Genomic DNA, 24689 nt, shown 5'->3' with positions numbered 1-24689 from the left:
AACATACAAACTAAATAGCTTTACGTGTATAGCAATACAAGGTTTCCCTGCTTTGCATTCAGAACACTAAAGAAGGTCAAGATAAAGAATCTACCTTGAACAGAAGGAACATTTACTGTGACAAACTACTGAATATAAAAATCAATGTCTCACATAAAATAAAGGAGACAGTATTGCATATCATTAAATTAGCCACTAAAAACCTTTGCAGAACTGAAGCAAGTGGTGTGGAAGCCCAAAGTCATGAAAGGCAATAATTTTGTAAAAATGAAGAGATAGAATCCTTCCACAAATACCAGGCAAAACCCTGAAATAAATAAATATTAAAGCAGCTTCTCCCTAATGCTATACTGAACATACAATAGCAGCAAATGCAGCAGCAATTAAATTGTAGTTCCTTTGTATACTACACAAGCTGCAAAGTACTCTGAATTCTACTTTAAAATTTTCTAACAGTCAACATATAATTTGCGTAATCATATTGCATTCATATATGTGAGCAAATGAAAAATACTATCAAATTGTGCAACAAAGAAACAATTCAAAATGTGTATTCCTGGTTGCTAAAGCTCTCTTCTGCTTCCAAAGCTCCCAAAGGACTGTGGCTAGAGTGACACCTGCAATGCATTATAAATGTGTAATTACCATTTAAATGGGGTAAGGAAAGCTGGTAGATGAAATGGGAAAAGGCATTCCCTTAAAGCCAACCAAATACTGAAATTTCAGGCATGATCATCTTAATCTACAGAGTCAGGTTAACAAAGTCATTGTCATGCTGCCACTCATCCATGCCTACTTAACTGAGAATCCTCTCTGCAGCGCGCAAGAGTGTAAAATAATCTAGTGTTTCCATAATTATTTGCAGCAATTTTTATTAGATTACATTTAATATGCTAACGTATGTATTTACTAGACAGTGAAAAATGAAGACAGAAGATCCAAGGCTACAGGAAGACTTACTCTATTATGTCTCACTGAATTATTTTGACAACCATTTGTCTGTATTTTATCAGAATGTGAACTACATACATCAGCAACAATATTTAGGGATTTCAGGATTTATAAATATGTTGTCTTTCATTTTTCCTCAGTTACATACATCCTTTCAGTACGTGCCAACTATTCATGTAAGAGTTAGGTTTTTCTTTAGGACAGAAACTAATTGTGAGAATCCAGGCCTCAAATCGATCCATCTGATAATACAAATCAATCTTTGAATAAAGCAAGCCTGTCAATAAATAAACTTCTATATAAAGTTTGCTATTAAAATTTAAGTTTTATAATTGAATTATGCTCTTTTGCAGGTAAATTGCATTGCAAAACGTAACTGCATGAAGAAATGAATATGCCTAACTCCTTATAAGAAGGTATGCCTTCCATTAACACGATGAACGTATGAACTTGTTTCTGAGTCACTGATAGACTAACATGCTTCAAGTGGAGGCAAAAATAACACTAGTCACATACGACTGTGCGCATGGTATAGATTTCTTGAATTTGATTTATGTATGCCAAAGGCAGAATTATACAGTTATATTACTTAGGAAGTACTCCAACAAGATCCAAAGCAGCATTCCACAAAGGTCTGAAAGTTAAGCACTGGAGAGAAAGTTGTCTTCACTAAAATGTAGGACCATCCAGAGACATGTGAACTAGTTTCACAAACAGAATATAACTGAACACAGCCTTCTGAAACGTCACTTAACCCCCGTGCAGTGCTTTGATGCACTAACTGCTATACTGAATTCAGGACCTTGTTCACTCCTCTTAGCTGCACTGCCTCAAGGAGATGCGAACTTATATATGTATCTGTACAGAGTGCTGCATGTTCTTTTGGAGACATAGCCATTGTCTTAAGTTCTTCACTAGATCTATCCCAATGATTCAAACTTCTTGAGATTGACTCTAAGGTCTGTTTTAAGGAAAAACAAGCACAGAAAGCGTGTGTTGTTTCACCTTGTTGTTTGGATTGTGGTGGGTTTGTTTTGGGTTTTTTGGTTTTTTAAATCTGGACTATCCTTGTCAACCACTCAAACAAACCTCTTGAAACTGAATTATGGTTGGGATACAGGGTCAATTATCTTATAAAATACCACAGGACTGAAGTTCATGACTGATGCTTAACAAGAATTTCTTCTAGCTTCTATAACATTCTTGCTCCTGCAGCTCAAGCTTCACAGTAATTTTTTCCTCCATTCCAACAAAGGAGCATACTTTTGCAAATGTTCCCTAGGCAGAGAATTCCCTGTAGAGATTGTCTGTATCACTTCTGCACCAGCCAAAGGGCAGGCCGCAGATTCATGAAGGCATTCCCAGACTCTGCCAATCAGTTTAATAAGAGAATGAAAATTAACAGTTTTGAGTGACTGTTCAGACCCCTAGAATCACCTTCTTTGACATTAGTGCCATTTGCATAATAAAAAGTGCAGCATAGTTTTACCATATCTGTCTCTGAATACACATACTATTAACCCTATGAACAAATCAAATGAAAAGTGCAAGCACTGACAAGCCCAGATAATAAGAGACTCCTATACAACACAGCAGGTCCTACAGTCCTGCGATGTGCTTCTCTTACTGGACCAGAGCTCCACTTAAAAACAAAATAAAACCCAACAATTTTAATCCCTATATTAGGCTACATACTCCATCCTTCTTCTTAAACTCGACTGAAAAAGCTGCCTATCTGCTAGTCAGCCTATCCTCCTCCAATAACGAGTCTACTAGCCAATTTCAACTGGACTGGTTTATCAAGTTCCAGAACACACACCACCCACCCACCCCCCACCCAAACAGCATTACTTAGGAAAAGACAGAAAGAGCTTACTTATTTTAACCAATATATTTAAATGCCCACCCTAAGCAAACACCCCATCCAGCACATTGTCTCTTGCCCAGTGGAAGAGTCAGTGCAGGAAGAGAATGGGAGCACAATAGTGAGGAGATCAGGTGTTCAGGTGACAGAAGACATGCATCAGTAGGAAATTGAGCTTGATTACTTCTGCTGCTCATAGGGCAGCTTGTTTCTGCTGTGAATTTTAATAATAATTAGGAAAAAGGAATCAATTTAGGTAGAGTATCAAAACAAGATTACCACATACCATACTTCTTACGTATTTCATCATGCTTCAGTTTTCTTTCATGTTTCCTGCAACAAATAAAGGCATCAGAAGAACATTCAGACTGTTTCAAGCTGTAAGCAAAAATGTGGTAATTACATTTGAAAGAGATGACAGCATTTTTTAAATTAGTATGCAATTACAAATTTAAAAAAAAAAATCACATTTATTGGTTTTATGTTTTATCCATGTGCACTTTATATATCTGTAAGATTCCCTGTAACTTCTCACTAATCAATAATGTCAAAATAAGATATATTTGCAAGCACAAAGAAAAATAGTGGGTTTTCTGTATAGGAGTAATGTGTCCACATACACACACTGAGGTATTTGTCTATACATAAGAAGCAAGGCACAATATTGGAAGATTCCCTAATGCTTTCCAGCAGGGAGTATAACGGTAAAATTTAGCTGTGAATACAGAATCCTAATTCAATGTAATAGTTCTAAAAAGATAAAAGGTGTATTACTGTTTTGTTTAAGCCGTACAGCAAGTATAAGTGAAAACTATTAGTTTCTAAAATCCAGCATGGCATCCATGCAGAGAATAAATTAAAATATATATAAGCTATATAAGAATTGGATGCCTCTAGGTACGTTGTCTAATCATAAGCCAGTTTTCAAGACTGCCAAACTTCTCACATAAACCAAGTCTCTGAAAAGTCAATTTCTTCTTCCCCTTCCTCCCCTTTGCAAAGGTAAAGGGGGAAAAATGAAGTAAGTTTAAATTTAAATGGAAATCATTCCATCATTCCTCAGATAATTTTCCTATATTTCAACTGAGGGAAAATCTATTTTGTTCAGTTTAAAAACAAACAAAAAAGCTTTTACACAACTTTGACTAGAATGACGCAGGATCTATATATGTTGAGGAAAGAACATAGAATTTGGCAAAATCATGTTCCTCTAACATAAAAAAAAAAATAGTTTGTTGCCCCTATCAAAATTCAACCCAGTTAGACAAGTTGTGACTTTCGACCAGTTCCAATTTGCACATATTCAGCTGAAAGCTGTTAAGCACTGACAGCTTAATTCACCAAAGATCCCATCTGCCCTATGCATATTCCACCTCCAAACAATTCCTACTGCTAATCAGATCCTGTGTGTCCTCAGAAGCAATTATCCTGCTTCCTACAGAGCTGAAGGGCTGAACTGGCCTTTCCCTGCAACTGCACTTCTGGAAAGCATACAGATAAAGCATAATGAGAAAACCAAACAAGAAAGACTGACCCAAAACTAGTATCTCCCTGAGATACCCATCTCCCTTATATCCCTTTCCACTATTCAGCCCAGGCAGCATAGGAAACAAAGCAACCTGGCCAAACTGGAGGAGGAGGAAATAGGGAATACGGCAATGAAATTAAATTCGTGTAGAGGAGGAAAGTCTGGACTGAGAGGTTGAAGAGAACAGGGAGAAGAGGAGTCAAGTTTACCTACTGAGGGTAACCTGGCCACAGGATTCCTGCTTTCTGTGTTGTGCAAGAGGAAGACATTATATGAGGCAAAGAATCTCAGGAAGAGAACAGAGAGATTCTGTTTAAAGCAGCCTACTCCTATATAAAGCCAGTCCTTATTTCTATATATTTCCATGTGATGTTATGTGACCTCAACTAGGTTTTTTACTGGTAGTACTAATGGCATGTTCTTCACAGTTTTGCATTCCCTGACTGAAATAACGGCGAGTCACTGCTGCAGTTTCAACTGAAATCTCAGTACTTCAGCAGTCAGTCTGAATCTGCCCTGAACACAGAAAGCACTAAGTATCTGTGCAAGAAAGGTAAGGGAGTGGGGGGTAAAATGAGGCTGTGTAGGCTTTAAACCTCAGAAACACTTCAGGATACTTCCCATGGCTATTTGAAACAAACCAAACATCTAACATTCTTACGTGTTTAAGTTCGAAGAGTAAAATCATTAATATTTGTGAAACACTCGAACTTTGACTGGCAGCCACAACTATATCCTATCACCCATGACTAAATCCTTGTAGAGTGAGTAAGGCTTAGGTATAGATCAACCAAGAAGAATCAGACGCAATTCTGAGCAGGCAGTCACTGCATCAGCCACCCAGAGGTGGCCTACTGCACCGTTCACGTCTTATGGCTTAGGTATAGATCAACCAAGAAGAATCAGACCCAGAGGTGGCCTACTGCACCGTTCACATCTTACATTATGATCAACTGAAGTCATTTTACAGTCTTCTGAGTTGGTTCTGTTTCTTAATACTACTGCTATTACTCCATCTTCTGTATACTAAATTCTTGGCCCTTCACACAAGTTGTCCCCACTGCTGTAAGCTGAGAAAAGTATTTTTCCTAACACGAACAATTCACATCATAATTTTCCATGCTTGGTGCTTCACAAATGAACTGCAATCCTTTCTTTCCCTGTCCCCGCTCCTTGTTCTCCCTTACCAGTACGCTACTAAATTACACGTGGCAGTTTATCTCATTGCTTTTCATTGGTTTATCAACTTCTAACATATAAATCATGGTTTATAAATTATAAAAATCTAACATATAAATGTACCATGTATTTGCAGCTGTAAATAATTAAATGAGTGTACAGAAAAAGACTCACTACTCAATGCTATGATTAAAAGTTATTTTTCATGTTAGAGATGACATGAAGTCAAACAAAGGACTAAAGCTATGCATGAAGATACCTGTTTTCCTTTAGTATTAGTCGACAACTGAACCCCAGGTTTCCTTCCCCTCCTGCCCCTCACTGTAAATGCAAACTCTATATATCACCAGTGATTTCCAGCTTTCTCAGTGAAGTGACAGCTAGTTTCTTCCTTGTGAAGAGAAGCAGAGGGCAAATGTCATTACCCTTACTCTTCATTCTAACAGTCATTTAGGTATTCCAAAAAGACACTTCCTAAGTATCTGTAATAAACTGAATTTTAACACAAACAAATTTAACACTTACAGAGCAGACTGTTACTGTGTACCCGAAAAGCCAGAAAATACTAGGTGTGGCAATTATCTTGAAGATTGGAGAAAAAAAATTAAATAAAATCACACGCTGTACAACTTAGGCTTTCTGACTTTGTTTTTACCCTTCACTAATGAAACCATGACATCAAGCTCAAGCTAGTCCTGTTCTTCCATTGCCAACTGATCTGAACAGCTCTATATGAAGTAGCTGTATCCCACAGGAAAAGAAAACAAGATGACAGGAAAAAAAAAAAAAGAAAAAAAGAGACACAGGGTCAATGCTATGTTTACTTTCCTCTCACACTATTTAATCTGAATATCTATCCAGCTATTTTCAGCAACTACATGAAAATTTTGCAGGCTGTAGAAAGGGAAGACCACACAGTACACAACACATTTCCTCTGTAGTTTTCTAGTAAAAACCAGCTTGTTGAGACTATTAATCTGCACTACAGCCTGCTACTAGCAATTCATCCTCCTAAGGACTTAGAGGAAGCAAGCAGTGGGTAGGGTGAGGTGTTCCAGTTGCTGTAAGTGGCCTGCTCCTCATGTTTTCCCATCGCCCAACCAATCCCTCCCCAGCCACACAATAGGTACATGTGTTCAGGACATGGAAATACCCCAGGGCTGCTACCAAGCTCTCTCCAGCAATTAGAAGAGTTTCTCTGTCTCAGGAGTGTGCTGTGAAACAAGCTAGGAAACAGCTGCTGCTCTAAGGCTGCAGCAATAATTCTGGTAGAACAGCCTGCTCCTAGCGATCCTTGTTCCTAGGCTTAATTCAGGAATGGAGTTAGTCTTAGTTCTATGTTGCTATTTGCCTGGTGCAACACCACTTGCTCTGTTTGTGCACAGAAAACCCTGCACTCCACAAGTATCAGACTTCCTACAGATTAACTGTACCAAGAATTTAAAGCCGATACACAAATCATAGTGGAAAGATTATGGTATACAACCATCCCCTATGCACCTGGTCACAAGCCTTTGCTTTATAATAACTGTAAGTGTCGCTTTGCTTTATAATAAATGTAAGTGTCGATTTAACTGAACAATGTAGCATAATATTAAGGATGTACATTTCACCACTACAAGGCACATGGTTTTGACATACAACAAAACGTTGATATTCCTCCAGGGAGCCCTTCGCTTTAGAAGAGAACAAAAGAATTACAGGAGAAACATCACCTTCACACTAGCACTCTGCCTATTGTGCTGTGACTAGTTAGAAGTGAATCAGCAGGTGAAAAGTTTCCCTTTAAACTGGCCACCACTTTCTTACCCTTTTCTGTGCACAATTCAGGTGTGACACTTTCAGCTCACAAATTAAGATGTTTATGAAACCAAACTGGCATCCATTCTCTTCTTGGATAAAGTTTGACACTACCTTGCAATGGTGGCAGGGGAAGTATTACTTTCTACTTTGTCCCCAAATAAATGCTTTCTTTACTTTACTCCCATCCCTGGATTCATGCTGTCCTTGCACACTGTGGATCCCAGCAATCTTATGGATACATGCTAGGACTGTTCACTGAACTCACCCAACAGAATAAAAAAGCCTCAAAAACCCCAGAGAAACATGAATAGCTTTCCGCAAAACAAATTTGGCATAGCATAGAGCTAAAAAATGTTGTGCTTTGGGCATGGAACATGGAAAAAAAGCAAGAATGCTGCTTCTATCAGCAGCTCGCAGTTATATCAGAAGTACAATACCTTTACACACAATCTAAAGGGTTAAATTAGTGGCACCATTACACTTAAAAATATACCTTTTCAAAAAAATAATTTTAGCTCAACTACACTAGGAGACAGCTAATTCTCATCTTCCCTCTGCAGAAAGTTACTTTGAAGCTTATACTTTCCTAAACAAGTACAAATGGAGAACACTCATTACTGCAACAGTAAGTCTGAAAAACAAAATTTGTGCAGAGCAAAGACAATTTGGTAACTTTAAAAGCTACTAAACTGTATTACACAGCTAGCAGAAAAGCAAAATAGATATATTAAACAGCCAGTATGTAATAGCTCTAAAAAAAAAAAACAAACAAAAAAAAAATCAGAATCACAAACGCAAAACCAGCCATTCAAGCTTTGCACTAGGTCAAGCTCTGAAAAATTCTTTCTTGTTAAACATCCCCATTGTATCCTATTCTAATTTTTCTATTGCCAACAAGTTTAGGCATTTTGTACAAGGCTAAAGGATCAATTTAAACCAATATAACAGAATCTACTCTCCTTCCACAACGCCTGCCTTCAGAGCCATAACCACTGTCAGATTCAGGGCGAACAGTTGCTGTATTTGCTTATATAGCCTGGCAGTTCAGAACCAGAAAACAGATTTGCATGGAGTTCAGATGGGCAATTCTCCCAGCTCCCGCCAGTCAGAGACATAAGCAACAGTAGGCACATCTGTAAGGGAACCTTACTGGCTCCCACTTTTGTGACCAGTCAGAAATGTAACATGTTTGAACAAACCAAGCATGTTTGCCTACCTACCTTGTCTTCTTATGCACATTTGTAATAGAGAAACTTAACATCTTTATGCAAAAGCTCTCCAAGAGGTCTTGTCTGGAAGTGTGCCTTGCTCCCTGCAGTCCCTGCTCATATTAGCGATGAGTCTGAGCTCAGGAGAAGACAGCAGGCATCAGGAAGGCAGTGAAGGTGCCCACCTGTTACTTGGCAACCGAGTATTTAGAGAACATAACCAGGAAGTGGCAAACCTAGGATCAATTTCCTTGACAGTCTGTGGGGATTCAAACCCACACCTGGCAGCTCTGAACCTAGCATTAGTTTGGCTAGGACTCTCCTGTTGTCTTGCTGAAGCTAATCCACTGTGAATCTCCAAAACAAAGACCATGAAAGGAAGCACGATTCTAAAGGTACACTGGGCTCGTACCAAGTATCATGGTACTACCTATAAAAACAGTTTATCTGAAGAATAACGTAAAAACCATGAAGAGTCACTGGAGAACTAAGCTATAAAAACTTACATCTGAAGGAATGCTGTTCTCACTGAGCAGCACTGTATCATTGCTGACTCTTGCACTTCTTTCTACACTGCGCTACAGCTTTAACAGAAAGGATGGAAATGTGGGATTAAGCCTAAAGTGACATCCGAGCCAAAGTTTTCCATTTCCTGAGCAAAATTTCTAATAGGTATCTCACTATCAACTTCTTTACCTTCCCCAGCCAGATTTTAAAAGAAAAAGAACCAGTTACCAAATGAATCCAAAAAGCCATTTTCGCCTCTGAATCCCAGACTTGCTTAGGCATTACTCACGGCCACAGGCAGGCACTAGTCCAGGAGAGACTAGGCAAGACCTCAGACACATCCCTCCTGTTTACTCTTGGCTGGCACAGAGCACTTTACTTGCCACAGTGAGCATCAACCTATTCCAACTTCATGTTCACTTATGGAAATACATGCTCCTAATCAGGTTCACAAATCTCACAATAAGCCCCACTTTGTAAAAACCTGACATTGTCGTGCCTAACTCCATAATGCCTCTTTGTTTAGTAATCCACATATTCCTTTGAAGGGTGGAATACTCCTATGTCACCAAGAAGTGTATAGCTATATATCAAGCTGTCCAGCCTTACCTCTGAAGAGACTGTAGTCTTCGTTCCTCTCTCTTTCTAGCTAGCTGTTCTTCTTCTTCATCTGGTCTACTACCAAAAAAAAAGGAGAGAAAGAAAGCATAAGAGGAAGAAAAAGCACTTTCAGTGCTAGGTAATCACTGTTTAGTCATTTGACTTATTTGCAAAAAGGATTTATAGTGTGACCTGAGATACTTCTTCACAGCCATGTAAAGTTTCATTGCTGAATAAGTGTAATTGTCAAATGTGTAGAATTACCCTTTCACATTTTAATATCCAAATGCTTCACCCAATGTAGCGATGTGTGCTTCAGCTCCACAGGACAATTTAAAGTCTCTTAGGAACAGGTTGCAGACTGTTTCAGAAGCAGGAGTCCTACTTGCTGTTTTCCCCATGTCTCACACCCCATTTTAAATTAAGCGTATTGCACATGCATAGTTAAGTCCATTATTGCCCCCTGGGAAGAAGATTGATGGTTCATAAGCCTTTGATGCCAGAACAATTTATCTTTCCAGTGACCATCACTATCCAATCTCAAGTTGCCCCCAGGAAAGCAGCCTGCATGAACTGCCTTGGCAGCTGCCTTCCCTGTTCTGGAATGAGCAAGGATTTACCTGAGTGCATCAGCTGTGTGTGATTCTGGGAAACGCTGAGCCTACACGGTACATCTGAGCTGTGCATGCGCAGATATGCTCTACTGAATGCATGCACTTAGGCTTTGTGACCTGCCTTGGAGAAAGCTCAGCTTCACTTAACCATTAGATACACCATGTAAGAATTGTAGAACTAATGCAAGTACCAAACAATATTTTTTGGACAGAATTAATGACAACTCTTCAAGATTAGTGATGGACACCTGCCATGCTTTTCCAGGGGCTAATCATTTTTCAAGACTAAATGCACTACCTGAAGATGTTTGGTATGAATATTTGTAATATTAACACACCTGCTAATAGAGAAAAGGATAGTTATAGTACCACACATCTGCATCAACCAACATACAAGTTAAGCAAGAGTGACATCCAGTGGTTAATTATAGCATGTCAAATGTTTTAACAACCAGAATTGGAAATCTGAACTCAATTTTTCTATCTGCTCAATCAGTCCATACCTGCCTTTGAACATCTTAGTCATTTAAACACAATCCGGTAATTCAGAATATGTGTAATGTTTCACATACAAATTTTCTAGTTCCTCCTTTTTTGTTTGCACATAAGGAGAAAAATCTTGGGGGAGTTTAGCAGCAGAAACACATGAAACAGGACACCTTTATTAGAAAACTACGTTAGACCCTTTTGTAAAATTAATTAATTCCTCATATTAGCATGTCCAGGAAGACTAGAAGCTCCCATTCTTGGGCGTCCTTCTGTAAAACTACTTTATTGCAGACCCCAGCATCTTTTAACTATGCAATAGTCTCAGTTCACACTAGTATCGCAAAATACAAACCCACCAAAACAATAAAATACTGGTATAGGATTCAGAAAATGTTTCTTCCCTACAATTAAAAGAAGCATTAAATATCTTCCAATTTCTAGACACTGAAGGAATTGAGTTTTTCTTCAAAATTCAGAAAGTCTGAAGTCATAAAAATTAAAAAAGTCATTAAACTGAAGAAGTTCAAGAGAGTCTATTTAGTATAGTTTCATGAAAAGTTCTCTCTTAAGTACATAGAACCAGACTCTTCGTGTCTAAACGTAGAATAAAAATAATGAATTGAAACAATGCACCAATAGTCCTAGGATTCCTGTGGTAGGGATGGACTCAGGTGAGCCAGCTATTGTACTGACATGGGGATTAATGCACCTAAGCATTCTCTGTGTTCAAGGAAAAGATAAGTGCTGGCTTCTTAAACATTGAAACCCCACAGCTTAAGAACTCCCAGAAGGAATACCGATGCTTCTGCAAAACAAGGTTACACCTGAGACGATACATGTAAGAAGTTAGTAAAACAGATCTAATACCACATTTCTACAAGTTTTCTTCCTTCCAACTAATTAAAAACATTTCTTTTTGTGGAAAAGGAGTCCCCAAAATGAGGAAGCAGACAGCAGAATTCTTGCTGAGAATCAGTGGGTTTAAAGCCAGTAATATATCAGGCTCTAGTGCAGTAATACATTCTGAATCCTCCTGAAATAAGCTGGACCCCACTCTGACAAGACCTTTAAATCCTCCGAGTGTCAGAAGATTAAGCTTGACACCTTTGGAGTTCTGGCATAAGATGACTCTCAACTAACCCCCTATTTTTGGAATTAGATGTTACAGTACTGACTGACAACCCAGCTACTAAAACTGAAGTCTGGCACAAATCTCTCTCTTAACAGGAATCAAGGTTTATTTGTTGGCATGTCAGCCACAGGGGCCTACTCTTCTTCTGCAGATGAAGTTGGCAGATCTTACATAAAATCTAAAATGGTTCTATACAACTTCAGGGCTTATCAGCACAGGGCTAAAGAGTTATCCATTTCTGCACTAGGGCAGATTTGGTAGACTAATCTACCAGCATAACAGGTACATGCATTTTCCTCAGGGCAAAGAAAAGGGAATGACATGTTATTTACAATTGTTTTCTCCTTTTTTTGAAAGGCACAGATGCACCATATTTCTCTGGCTTGAAGGTACAGCTACATAAATTCTTTAAAAAAAAAAAACAACCAACCCTCAAACAAGAACTATGAATTACAGGTACTTGAGCATAGAAATTATTTCAGATCAAGAAATAAGGTCCACATTTTGTTCATGTGAGTACTGCTGAAGGACAAAAAGAATGGAGCTAGCTAAAACTACACTACCCAGGAACCTGATCTCTAAAATTTCCGTGACACAAGGAAGCATAGTGTGCTGTCCCAATAAACAAACTTCAGTGTCATTCCAGCAACATTTCTAGTGTTATACTGCCTGTCACTAAACACCTTTTTTTTTTGTGTCTCAAACAAATAAAACAAAGTGACCAAAAATGCTTCCAAATGAAAAGATTCTTAGTATACTGGAGAGTAAAAATTGTAGGTAGGTAGGGAAGACCAGGACCCAAAGTTAGTAAAGTAAACAAATATTATGTATTTACCTCCTGGAACGCCTTCTGCAGTAACAGCAGTAACAGCAACAGACTGCTATGGACACCAGAACGAGTCCAGCTACTACAGCTATGGCAATAATTAAAGCCTCAAAGTTTACTGAAAAATATGAATATATTCAGCTTGTTAGACTCCAGCATTAAAATTTGTCTTTCTGATAATTCTTCCCCTCCTTCCCAAGATCTTTTTCACCTCTGTATAAAAAAAAAAAAAAAAAATCAGAAACACAATCCTGCACAACTACCCCAGTTAAAACTTACCATATCACATTAGAATTTTGCTACTATGTATAATCTACACCGAACAGACATTAAGTAAAATTGCTCTTTGCATATACCAAATTATTGTAAGTCATCCTATAATACTTTATAGGATATATCTCTACTGATGTAATCACACAGTTCTGTCTTCCACACCACCTTAGCCAACGTACAGCACAAACAAAAAAAAAGTCATACAGATGCAGCATCAATGTAGACACATTACATGCAGCAGTTAGAGTAAAATGAAATAAGACAACATCAGCGGATTTGAAGGAACCAGTATAAAACTCTCCATAAAACTTCCTAAGTCATCTTCTATGGCCAGAGAGTCATCTTCTACATCCAAAGAGTGATAAACAAATCGGGGCGGGTGTGTGTGTGTGGGGGGTGTATTATTTTAACTGCATACACTGTAACTGTAGCTGAACTAGAAACCTGATGTCCTGGAAAGGAGTAAAGCCCAAGAAGAAAGCAAACAAGGACAACATAAGCAACACTATTGACACAACTTTGAGGAGTTATTTAAAGGACCTAACAAAGGACAAAATTAAATCAGTCAGGGAAGTTGTATCAACAGAGGTAACAAAAACTAAACACCCCTCCCCACACATACCCCACCACTGTCTATTTTAAAGCATGATGGGGAGAGGGGCAGGGAAATGGTCTCTCTCCCACGTAAATGCCTCTGAACTTCGTGCTGCTGCAGTAATGCAAAAGTAGCTGCACACGCACTTTTTACTGCTTCAGGGTACTAGTGGTAAAACAGTCAGATTTAGCAAGTGAAGTTCAGAGGGTCTATCCGCTCTGATCACACGCACAAGCCAAAGAGTCTGTTACTTCTCCACAGATCTCACCAACTTAAATGTGGCCAAGGAACATCCTTCACAGATCTTGCCAAATATCAGATCCCAGCAAGTATTTTTGCTTGTGTGTTGTAATTTACTGGGTAGTTTATAATACAGATTAATACATAGTTTCTATTTACAATACAGAAAGAAATCTTGAACATGTACATTTTGAAAGTAACATTTCACCGTAACACATTTCTCATTCTGTTACTCCCCTAAAAGTTACAAGCAATTAAATATACTTCTTTCAGTGAAGTAAAAACAAAAAATGGTTTTAGTCTCCATTTAATTTTTTTAGAGTATACTATTTACTTTTTAAAATGCCATTTAATTGAAGGAAAAAATATTTTGAACCTATTGACAAAGTGCAGAAAAATAGTCAGTTTTCAGTCTGCATTCCTGTCTCCACAATTTATTTGTTTATTATTCATGAAAAACAATACAATTAAGCTACTTTGCATTACATTGCTTCTATACTGTTCTTTTTTCTTCACTGCTGGTTAATAATCTGTCAACATGTCTTATTCCATAAAAATTGTAACTGGAAGCCAGTCATTTATTTTTGACTTTGAGAGCTGCAATATTCAGCTTCATTTTCAGCAACACTGAACCAACACTCATCTCTTCATTTTATTTGCAAAAAGGAAAGACACCACCACATTCACAAGGTAATTAGTTTTCCTGCTGTGTCCGAAGGGGACAGTCTAAATAAATCTATATATACACATGGCATGTTGCTGCATATAATTTGTAAAAAATCTATTAAGGAAATTAATAACTGGAAGGTTTTGTTGTTGTTTTCTTTTTCCACTTTTACCTTTTTTGCTTAGAATGTGCTCTATTCTCTATTTAAACTGCATTCAATCTAGAAACACAAATGGCAATCAAGCTAGAAACCATTTCTATAGCACAAGTAAACTGCCAAGACCATCCTTAGTATCAGTAGATACCAGTAGTCGCTGCTTTGCAAAAGGCATTACTGTACTGCATGTGGCTGGGAGAGAGTTAACTTTCTTAACAGCAGCTGGTATGATGCCATGTTTTGGATTTCTGGCTAAAACAGTGCTGATAACACACCAGTGTTCTGGCTGTTGCTGAACAGGCTTGAAGAGCATCAACATTTTGCCTTCCCCCCACGACACTCTGTTCCCACCAGTGAGTAGGACCAGAGGTAGGCAGGAGATCGGAGGTCAGGATGGGACACTGCCAGAACACCTGACCCAAAATGGCCAAAGGGATATTCCACACCATATAATGCCATGATCAGCAATAAAACCTGAGGTAAAGGAAAAACATGGAGGGCGTATCTGGCTTCTAAGGTCACTATTGTTTGGGGACTGGCTGGGATCAGTCTGCCTGTGGGAGGTGATGATTGATTTCCTTTGCTGATTTTTCTTCTCTCCCCATTTGTCCTTCACCTATTAAATTGTCTACCTCAATTCTTGCTTTTGTTTTTCTTATTTTCTTCCCCATCCCACTGAGGCCAGGGAAGTGTGGGTACTCAGCTGTTGGCAGGAGTCAATGCACCACAATTCCAGGAAAAAGTTTGCTTAACAGTTCATAGTAACAGCATTTACTATAATACTGAAAGCCCAATTTCTTTATAAAGCATGCCTTATCAGTGAAATGATATACCTTCTGTAGCTCTAAAAAAACCCTCCAAAAGTCTAAGCATAAATGCTTTCTCTCACAAAGCAAAGCACAGAGCCCTTATGCTAAGAACAAAGAATTGGTAATGTTCTGTGTTGTCCAATCTAGTCCCTCAGTTTGTAGGGATTATATGAAGTCGCAGCATTCAGAAACTTGCATGCTCCACTTTAATAGCAATCTTCTACCTCTGCTACTCCAAACACTACTCCATAATCTCACTGCTCTAAGTGTGATAACTTTCTTCTAATTTACAGTTAATATAGTCACTGATGGTTCATTCCCACTTGTTTTTGTCCTTTAGCCTCCTCATGTTCATGAGCAAATACAGAGAAAGCAGCAAGCCTTTGCTTTGCTGGAATGAAGATGTACTCGTATTTCATATGACAAGCTTTCCAATGTCTTACTTGTTCTCCGTTCTAGTCTATTCTGAATTTAGATCTGTATACACAGTATTGCAAAAATAGCTCCAAAGTTTTCACCCCAATGGCAGCATATGCGCTGTGCTGTATTTTGTAATGCAAAATGCAAAGCAAAAGGAAATCTAAGAACAAGGAAATGATGCAGCACTACAAACTACAGTGGCACTCCGCAACTTCATTTTTAACCTTAACGGTGTTGCCTTCAGCACACACAGACGACACTTTTTTCATCTATTTAAGCAAAAACAGCATTCAAGAATTTTTGGGTGGCTCCATTCCTTTGGTATTGGTTCAGTGCTGCCACTGGAATATACTATAAAAATTATTGACCCAAACATATCATCCAACATTTTAAGAAATTTTAAAAAAGGTAAGAATGTTGTCCTTTGTCAACAGCAAGTGACCTTATTTCTTCGTACCTCAGAAATACGGCTTAAGAAACAGGTAAATCCTGACTACATACATAAAATACTCTGAACATGCCAACATCACTGGTTCCCAGCCTGGACTTCAGCATCAACAGAACTTCACTACGTAGTAAATGTTTTAAAGCCATTGGATCAGCATAACTATACTGACTGTTCACAAAGAATCCTTAGCAATAACTTGCTTTTAAGTCCAGAAGATTAGGGAGTGTAGTTCAAAATGGTAACCACTGACTCCTCCCCCCACCCCTTCAAATAAATTACCAGGAAACAGCTCTAGTAAGCAGTAGCCTTACTTTAATCACACTCCTAAATAATTATCTACAGTGAAAGTAAAATTAGTACCTACTCCAGCAAACTCCCCATCGAGCATTTGAGAGTGAACACAATGAAGACGGTGGAAGAATACTTCTTACAGGGTAATCAATACAAGTGTTGTTGGTGTAACACCAAAGGCACTGTGCAAAAGAAATAAAAAAACCAAGTTATTTATCTTCAAAAACAGTTTACAATTTAGTGCTACTCTCCACAGACAAAATTCTTAAATGTGTACAGTACTGTACGGATATACTGAAAGTGCTTTGTAGAATAAAACCTACAGAAATCGTGGTACAATTCCTAAGTAAGCCTAAACTGAATTGTAAGTACATTTTGTACTTATAGGTAATACAGGTAACAAATATTTACACTAGCCTAAAAATATTTGGGAACATACTGAGGTACTCTGTATACTTGAGGATAAAATGGCTTTGGGTTTAGAATGCCTGAAATTAACCAGAAATACAAAACCAGAAAGCCAACTGTTCAGAATTTTAAAACACCAGGTATCACTGATAAATACAAATACACTTGTAATCTTACTTCAGCCCTATATTTGACTTTCAACAAAAAGAAAAAAAAAAAGACAACAAAACACCCCCAAAAAACCCTTACAATTCTACAGGAGGTTTTGCTGCAAGGTAATAGAAGATACAGCCTTGTCCAATCTGTGTTGTAAAGCACACTGAGTACCTTTAATTGTGCACACCTACATATCTGGATATTTTTAAAATTTAAAATTTCTTACATGTATTATAGTTACAATACCAGCACAACATTTCTGCTTTTTGTGTCACCACTAAGCATCAAACTTTGTTTTTCATCTGTTAAAATAGATATTCATTCAAAATTCCTTTACCACACAACTCAACCAGTGAAGAAGATTTGGATCCTTGACAGAACAGAGTTTTTTATGATTCATTCTAGAAAGAGCTCATCTGGGAACTATGCTTTATCGAACAGTACTATCAAGAATATCTGTGTCATACATCCTTGATTGCACAAAGTCTGTTATCTTGCTCTGAAAGGTTAGAAAACGTTAAATACAAAGGAAACCATTTGTAGTAGATTCTGCTCTCTTGAAAAAAATGGAGAGACACGAAAATTTCATTCATATTTTGTAGCTTGTATGCTGTGCGACTCAAACATACCCATAAACATCAACAAAAATAATTAAGAAAGCAAAATAATCTTTGCAAAAAAATGCCCTCCTAAGTTTTAATTTTAATCAAGGACGTTAGATGAAAACATGCTTATTTTTGCTGGATCAAATATTTAATAAGAATTAACAGTTCAAAAATAATGACTAATAGGGGGCAGACTCATTTCAATGTAATGTTGACCCTGTTTCGAGCAGGAGGCTGGAGATGACTCATGAGGTCTCTTCTAACCTGAATTACTATACTGTTGGTGACAACTAGGAGCACAGAAAGGTCAACTGTGTCAGTCTGATGCGGAGTACTGCATTTAACTATCAAAAACATGTAGCCCAAGCGGCAATACCTGATGCAGCTACTGATTGGTGCAGAGGCTGAAGCAAAAGAAAATATTTCAGTTGACTCATTCCCAATGCTAAAAATCGAGCTAATTGTCAGAATTGAGTTAGAAAAAAGCCTAAACAACCACAGGTGAAACATCTCCTTACCTTTGATCCTCATCTAAATAACCTAAAAATTAAGACTGAAAAGATTTTATTTTATTTAAAGGTGAATCATATATCATTTGCAGAGTATGCTAGGAACCACGTTTATACTCTGATGGATATCACTGACTATTTTAGTAGTCTCACATGGATAATGAAGTGCAACATCATTAATTTGATAAGCACTCATTTTAAGGACATATTCTCAGTATTAAAAGAGATAAGATAGTAACTACAAACACAAATTGAATGCTTCTTCCTCTATAATCAGATAGATGTGTGCCAGCTACTATTATCCCCACCTTTCCTTAAAAAAAATTGACCACATTTATTGATCATATCATTTCCTATAGCTGTTTTTTAGCTCTTTTTTTTTTTTAATGTCTAGCTTGCCTAAAATCCATTTACCTCAAAAATTTACATTCTGCACACTTGTTATTAGGACAAAGATGGGAATGACAAAAATAAACAGCTGACAGGAAAATTGTGTTGGTAGACTACTCAGAAGTTAAAAATGAGATTTTGGAAAATTCTCCAGAATGCGAGGCCCTACACATGCACACAGATTTTTAAAGCATAGTCTTATCTTTAACTAGTACCTGTGTTATGTATTTTGTCTTACACGCTGTCATATGGAATTAGAAACACGAAGAGAAAACTCTCTCAAGATGTTAATCGATATTTACATATTACCTGGTAACAGATAAAGTTCTTACATTTTAATACACCTGGTACTCAGCTAGTCATAGCAGTAATTTTTTTTTTCTCCTGCAACAATTAAACAAAGTAATTTCAGCAATCCTTTGCTTTTGTATTGCTCACTCAAATGCTAATAGCTTTGTCCAGTAGCCTTTTTTTTTTTTTAAAATGTATGTGCAAATTGCTTGAATCAAGTCTGAACTCCTTTCTTCAAGGTTAACGCTGATGCTGTTGAAGCAGTTGTCCCAAATCATCCATCACTGTCACCAAAACAGGCCTGGACGCTGTCATCGGGTTGGCAGATTCTGAAAACAATGTATCTATAACTCTGTTAGCATCTTCAGTACACAAACACAGCTAAAGGATTTTTCTCTCACAAGGTGAGCACATAGCGCTCAGGTTAATAAAAGCTGTGCTCGTGTATCTGCAGCAGCACTTATTTGAAGTGACAGTCACACCAGTGGCAGTGCTGAACATTTAAACTTTAATGACCCGTATTTTCCATTTCCTACTTCATGCATTTGAGGATTAAGTGTTCTTTAGATAATGCCATGCTTACAATGACAAATGTACACATCTGACAGCACACAATAACCACATCAATACAAGGCAATTAATATTTTTCCATTAAACAGCCAAAAGATGTGGAAGACAAGCATAAAACAGGTAAGTTTGGGTATTTCTCAACCTCCCCTACTGAAAATGTTTTGCAGTAACTTATAGACTCATAAAATACTTCTTTTCAGTGACATCTGACATTAGAATTTGAAACAATCTCTCACTCTGAGAGTTTCTTCTACTCTGCAGGGACAGACACCTTTTGCATATGTATCACAACCCTTATTGTTGAGCTAAAAAGGTTCTGAGCAAAGGACAGAGAAACAAATTCTATTATTTTAAATGTCTGCCTTACTGCAGTCTCACTGGAAATCTAAATACTTTGCTACCAGATGGAAGACCTAGCCTGGGAGTCTTAAGCACTTACAGTCAGACACAGTCAGTGGAGAGCCCAACATGTCTGAACACCTACAAAGCACTGGTCCAGTCTGCCTCAGTTAAATGCATTGCTTGGGGCATCTCCAGAGAAAGGCACTTCTAATTTATTTACATTAATTTCTCAGTTCTCCTATTCAGTATACAAGAAATACCAGGCATTTTAGCCACATACGATTCAGTTTATCTAGCCCTTGTACAAGATGGAAATTTAACTAAGTACTGCTCGCAAAATGTGGACAAGTCTAAACCAGCAGCAACATCAACTCGCTCAGCTGCACTGTGGGAGCACTGAGCACACACTGAAACTGGAAGCCTGGATTCTACACTGTCCATCCTCTCCAGACAAAGGAGAGAAATACCCTGAGTGATCAAATCATGGATCAACCCTGGCAAAGCAAAAGCACACTGGCATCGAGAGTGTGACAGAGGAGAAGCAGCACATCAGTTGACTCTACCACTTAAATAACAGAGACTTCCTCTTATTAAGGGTAGTTTGACTAGATTCACCATTAAAACCAAAACAAACCCCCCATCAAACAGCCAAACGAACCACAACAATCTGACTTCATATTAAATGGAAAATAAACCCACCAAATTCAGTCAAAAAGGATGCTAAAAGTCTTACCGAAACATTCTTTAGACATTCTTCACAGGACCTCTGGGAAAACTGTGAACATGCTAGAAAAAAAAAAACCACACAAACACACACACAGATGATATACTTATTTTTCCTCAGTATCATCAAGCACTTAACATTCAGCTTTTTCATTCATTCTACTTCTAGATACAAGCAACACTTTTGATTGAAGCAACAAAAACTCAATATTTCCATTCCAGGAGAACTGTAGCAAACAGATATAAAGCATTTAAGTTTGACCTCTGACACAGGGAAACAATTTAAGCTTACTTGTAACTTCGGATTTGCTTTCTCTATGTTCAACATGGGACTAAAAACCGAAGAGCCTCCCTGTATCCCTGCTAAAGTTCTAAGACTTACACTTCAATTTAGAGAACATTCCAAGTTTTGCAGCTTTGGAAGCCTAGCAAAGGCTGACCCTTGCCTAGAGTTGGTCCCCCTTCCATAGATATTAACCTTTTTCTGGGGAAAAAGTTTTTTTAAAAAAATAAAAGTTCCCCAAATAACATGATTTTAAATAACAATTGAAAAGTTTTCCAAACATAGGACAAAAAGTTATTTTATAAGAGGTCAACAAGAACTTTGACAGAAGTTTGAAAATCCAAGTCATGTGGAAAAAGTTAATTCATATTTTCTTTGGATTTCAAAAAACACCTTGTATGCTAAAAAAAGAAAATATTTACTGGTGTTCACATTCCCAGAGAATTCCAGCCAAAGGCTGTGACTTCCATTTAGAAGTACTGCGTGCTTATCGTCTTAAGACCGGTCTTTTTTATCCACATGACAAACATGATCTGCCACCCATAGGACTACATACATGCCGTAGTCTTGACCTAGATGAACTACTTGACAAATGAAGGGTAAGTTCACCCTCCTGGTCTGAACCTGGATTTTCTTCCAATTATTGTAGTTCCTATGATAGTTTTTAATACTATTTAATGAAACTAACTTTTGATACCCTTAATAACATGCTTTAACTTGGTCAGGCCTGAATTGGTGAGGCAGTTGGACTGGGTGATCACTGTAGGTCCTCTCCAACTGAAATGGTCTATTCTGTTCTTCAGTATTTCCACGTATATCATATAAACATGAGGGGAAAATATCTCTGCATCAGGAATCTAATTCTACTTTTAATGAATGACAGCGCATTAGTCATAAGCAGTTATCTATTTGAGCTAAATTCTTGGCATGTTTTGGGATAACTACATATTTCAGTATTTTCTTTTCATAATTCAGTATTATACCTTTCTGGCACTAATTCTTAACACTAAATGCATTTTATGTACCAGTATATTTAGTTTTAATATATCTGTTTAGAAAAAACACTTACTAGTTTATCTGGTACCAATTAACATTGGACTGGTACCAACAACTGAGAAACAGTCTAAGTGTTAAGGCCCATATACCAATTCAGGGAAAAAAAAAAAAAAGAAAAGCAGATTCAGAAATAGTTCCCAGTTTAAACTCAAAAATATTCAAATGGGATATTCCACATGGAGTACCACTATGTTTATTATAAAAATACTGCATTACATTTTCAATTTAAGATTCAAAACACCCAAACAAACTAGCTTTCTGAGCATGAGTTAGTGAGGTACAGTCAGAAGCATGCAAGTATACCGAGGACTTCTAAAAACATGGTTTATGTTACGTTTTCAGCAACTGAATCATCTACAGCAAAATGAAGAAATGTAACGTTCCTTAGATTCTTATCAAAGGAACGTTAATCTCACAAGCTTTTCATGATGTTTATCATCTTTAACTGCCTTCCTACTGACATATTATAGCAGATAACCTATACTGGCATATAACCAAAAGACTGGGGCTTAAATTATAAAAAAAATTGGACTTCTTTAATTTATGTTTATTCTAAAGAACAGAGTCTTTAGTCTTAATAGAAGAGTCTTAATGAAAAATACTTCAAAACATATGGTCACAACATACATCTCAAAAATCAGAACACCTTTATGTATTGCCATTGCAAAATATAACATTACTATGAATGACTACAAAAAAAAAAAAAAATGTTCTTTTCCATTTCTCTGGGTCACATAACTTACAAAGATATATAACTTTCCCACCAGTTATGGTATTCTCCACAAGAGCAGAAGATAGAACAAAATGCCCCTCAAACTGAGAAAGAAAAACTTAGTGCCCCCCCTTTGAATCCACCTTGCTAAAGCATTACATGTACCAGCACCTTAAACAAAAACTTGGATTTTTTTTTTTTTATTCAAACAGATAGCAAGTTGACAGTCTCCCTCTAACGTGTAAAGAGACTACGGTATTATCTTTACCAGGGTAAAAAAAGTAAGCCATAGCACCACTACCAACAATAATTCACACTGTATTTTAAACAGTGTTTATCAAGCATAATCTTTCTTTATTGGCATATAACATCAGCATTAATCATCTAACATGTAATAAAATGATAAATCATTTTTACAACTAGAATTCTGCCCACGCATACAGGAATTGTACTATAGTTAATTATACACAAATGAGCTGTATGACCTCACTTTTTAGGAGACATACTCATGGACCAGGGTAACTACATGAATACAGAACAAAGTTCTTTCTCGGCAAAGTACAGGTAAAACAATAGCACTGACAATAAAACTCTATTTTGGTTAAAAACAGCCTTCCCCTCCTCCCCTTTCGAATATGTATTTGTGCATGAAGGTAGCATATACAGAGTTTGTTTGTTGGGTTTATTTTTTTTTTTTAAAGGAAGATAGCACTCTATACCAGCATACACTAAGGACTGAGGACTGCCATACAACCTTAGGATCAGTGACTTTTGGGGGAGGGAGGAACAGACTGCACAGGACACAACATCTCTTACTATTCCACTGAAAAAACAGTGCAACTGCTCAGACAGAAACCTTTCAACACCTACACTAAGTTTATTCATAGCTAGTTTATTTTAATGTATTCTCTGCCCCCACCCTCATGATTACACTGTTCTTCAAGTTAAACAGTTGTTCCCTCCTACTGGTATAAAAGTACTTTACCAAGTACTCTTACTCCCCCTCACCATTCTTTCTGCTCCAGCAATTAAAGCCATACTTTTCCAGGTATTTTCTCAAACAGGGAACAACGCAACCTTCGTAGACCTGCTTTGTGCCAGTCCAGCTCTGCTGCATGCAGATGCTGCACTTGCAGAGTATTTAAACACGAGGGCATAAAAGGTCCCAGTCTTGCACAACTACCATAGAACTGCCACCTCTCTCTTCACAAAAGCATCACTTCCATGACTGATACATATCTAATAGTCAACAAGTCTACCTGCCTACTTTTTTCCAACTATTTCCATTTAAGATTGAAGTTATAATACTAGCCATGTGGCATAACAATCAGATTTTTATTTTCCACTGTAATCTTATTTCTGCTATTCATTCCTTAAAGGTCACCCGCATCTTTCAGTATATCATGATTCTCCATATCCACAACCAACTTTGCATCATGAGCAAATTCCTAAGCTCACATAACAATATTAGTACGTGAAAAGTTCCTTCCTGGGAAACCCATAAGCAACTCCACTACCAATTCAGCCCGATTCCTGGCTCCAACCAAGCCCTTTGGTTTCACCTATGTTTCTCAGAACTATTAGAAAGACACTGATGAACTTGCAGTTATCAGCAGGCCTACCTTTTGTTCCTTCCACCGAGAAACACTGACAGTTCCCTCTCTCTTCTGCCTCTAGTTCGATCTCTCACAAAGTTGGATACTTCGAGTATAAATTCTTCCACAAAAGAAATGAAACACCTCAAATTGGACTCTAAAACCATGTGCTAACGTCCACCTGAGGGACCCTAATTTACTGCAAACTAACCTGACGCGCATCTTTCTGGTCACATCCACTAACGTTAACCAAACCAGAGGACGAGCTTCACCAACTGCTTTCCAAAAACAGGTACAAGATAAACGATTCCAACAGAACTAACAGGATGGCAAGAGCATCTCCGCCGGCTTCTCCTTCCAGGCCGCTCAGCAGCAGTCCGGGCAGAGCCCACCTAGGGGACTGCGGTCCCCTTGCAGCAAGGCTCCCGGTAGCCCCGCGGCCCCACAA

At 37.7% G+C, this 24689-nt stretch overlaps 1 protein-coding gene across 3 annotated transcripts in view; it reads right to left on the bottom strand.

Moving 5' to 3' along the window:
* The window catches only part of LOC104128521 (pituitary tumor-transforming gene 1 protein-interacting protein), a 29388-nt gene extending 4705 nt beyond the window's left edge, over nucleotides 1-24683 (bottom strand). The window contains exons 1-5 of one of the 3 annotated variants that reach the window (XM_035897277.1): nucleotides 20606-24683; nucleotides 16675-16783; nucleotides 12711-12819; nucleotides 9650-9718; nucleotides 3102-3148 (exon numbers count right to left, since the gene is read on the bottom strand). In XM_035897277.1, the coding sequence (XP_035753170.1) occupies nucleotides 3102-3148; nucleotides 9650-9718; nucleotides 12711-12819; nucleotides 16675-16783; nucleotides 20606-20749 (478 nt within the window). In that variant the 5' untranslated portion in view covers nucleotides 20750-24683. Of the gene's footprint in view, nucleotides 1-3101; nucleotides 3149-9649; nucleotides 9719-12710; nucleotides 12820-16670; nucleotides 16784-20605 lie in introns of those variants that run through there. The other 2 variants (XM_035897288.1, XM_035897297.1) reach the window with 2 other exon arrangements.
* Nucleotides 24684-24689: the final 6 nt, after the last annotated feature.

The sequence above is a fragment of the Egretta garzetta genome, unplaced genomic scaffold (genome assembly GCF_000687185.1).
Source record: "Egretta garzetta isolate BGI_Z169 unplaced genomic scaffold, ASM68718v1 scaffold30, whole genome shotgun sequence".
Taxonomy (NCBI): Eukaryota; Metazoa; Chordata; class Aves; order Pelecaniformes; family Ardeidae; genus Egretta; species Egretta garzetta.
The sequence above is the reverse complement of the archived record's forward strand: the minus strand, read 5'-3'. Positions and strand labels throughout refer to the sequence as shown.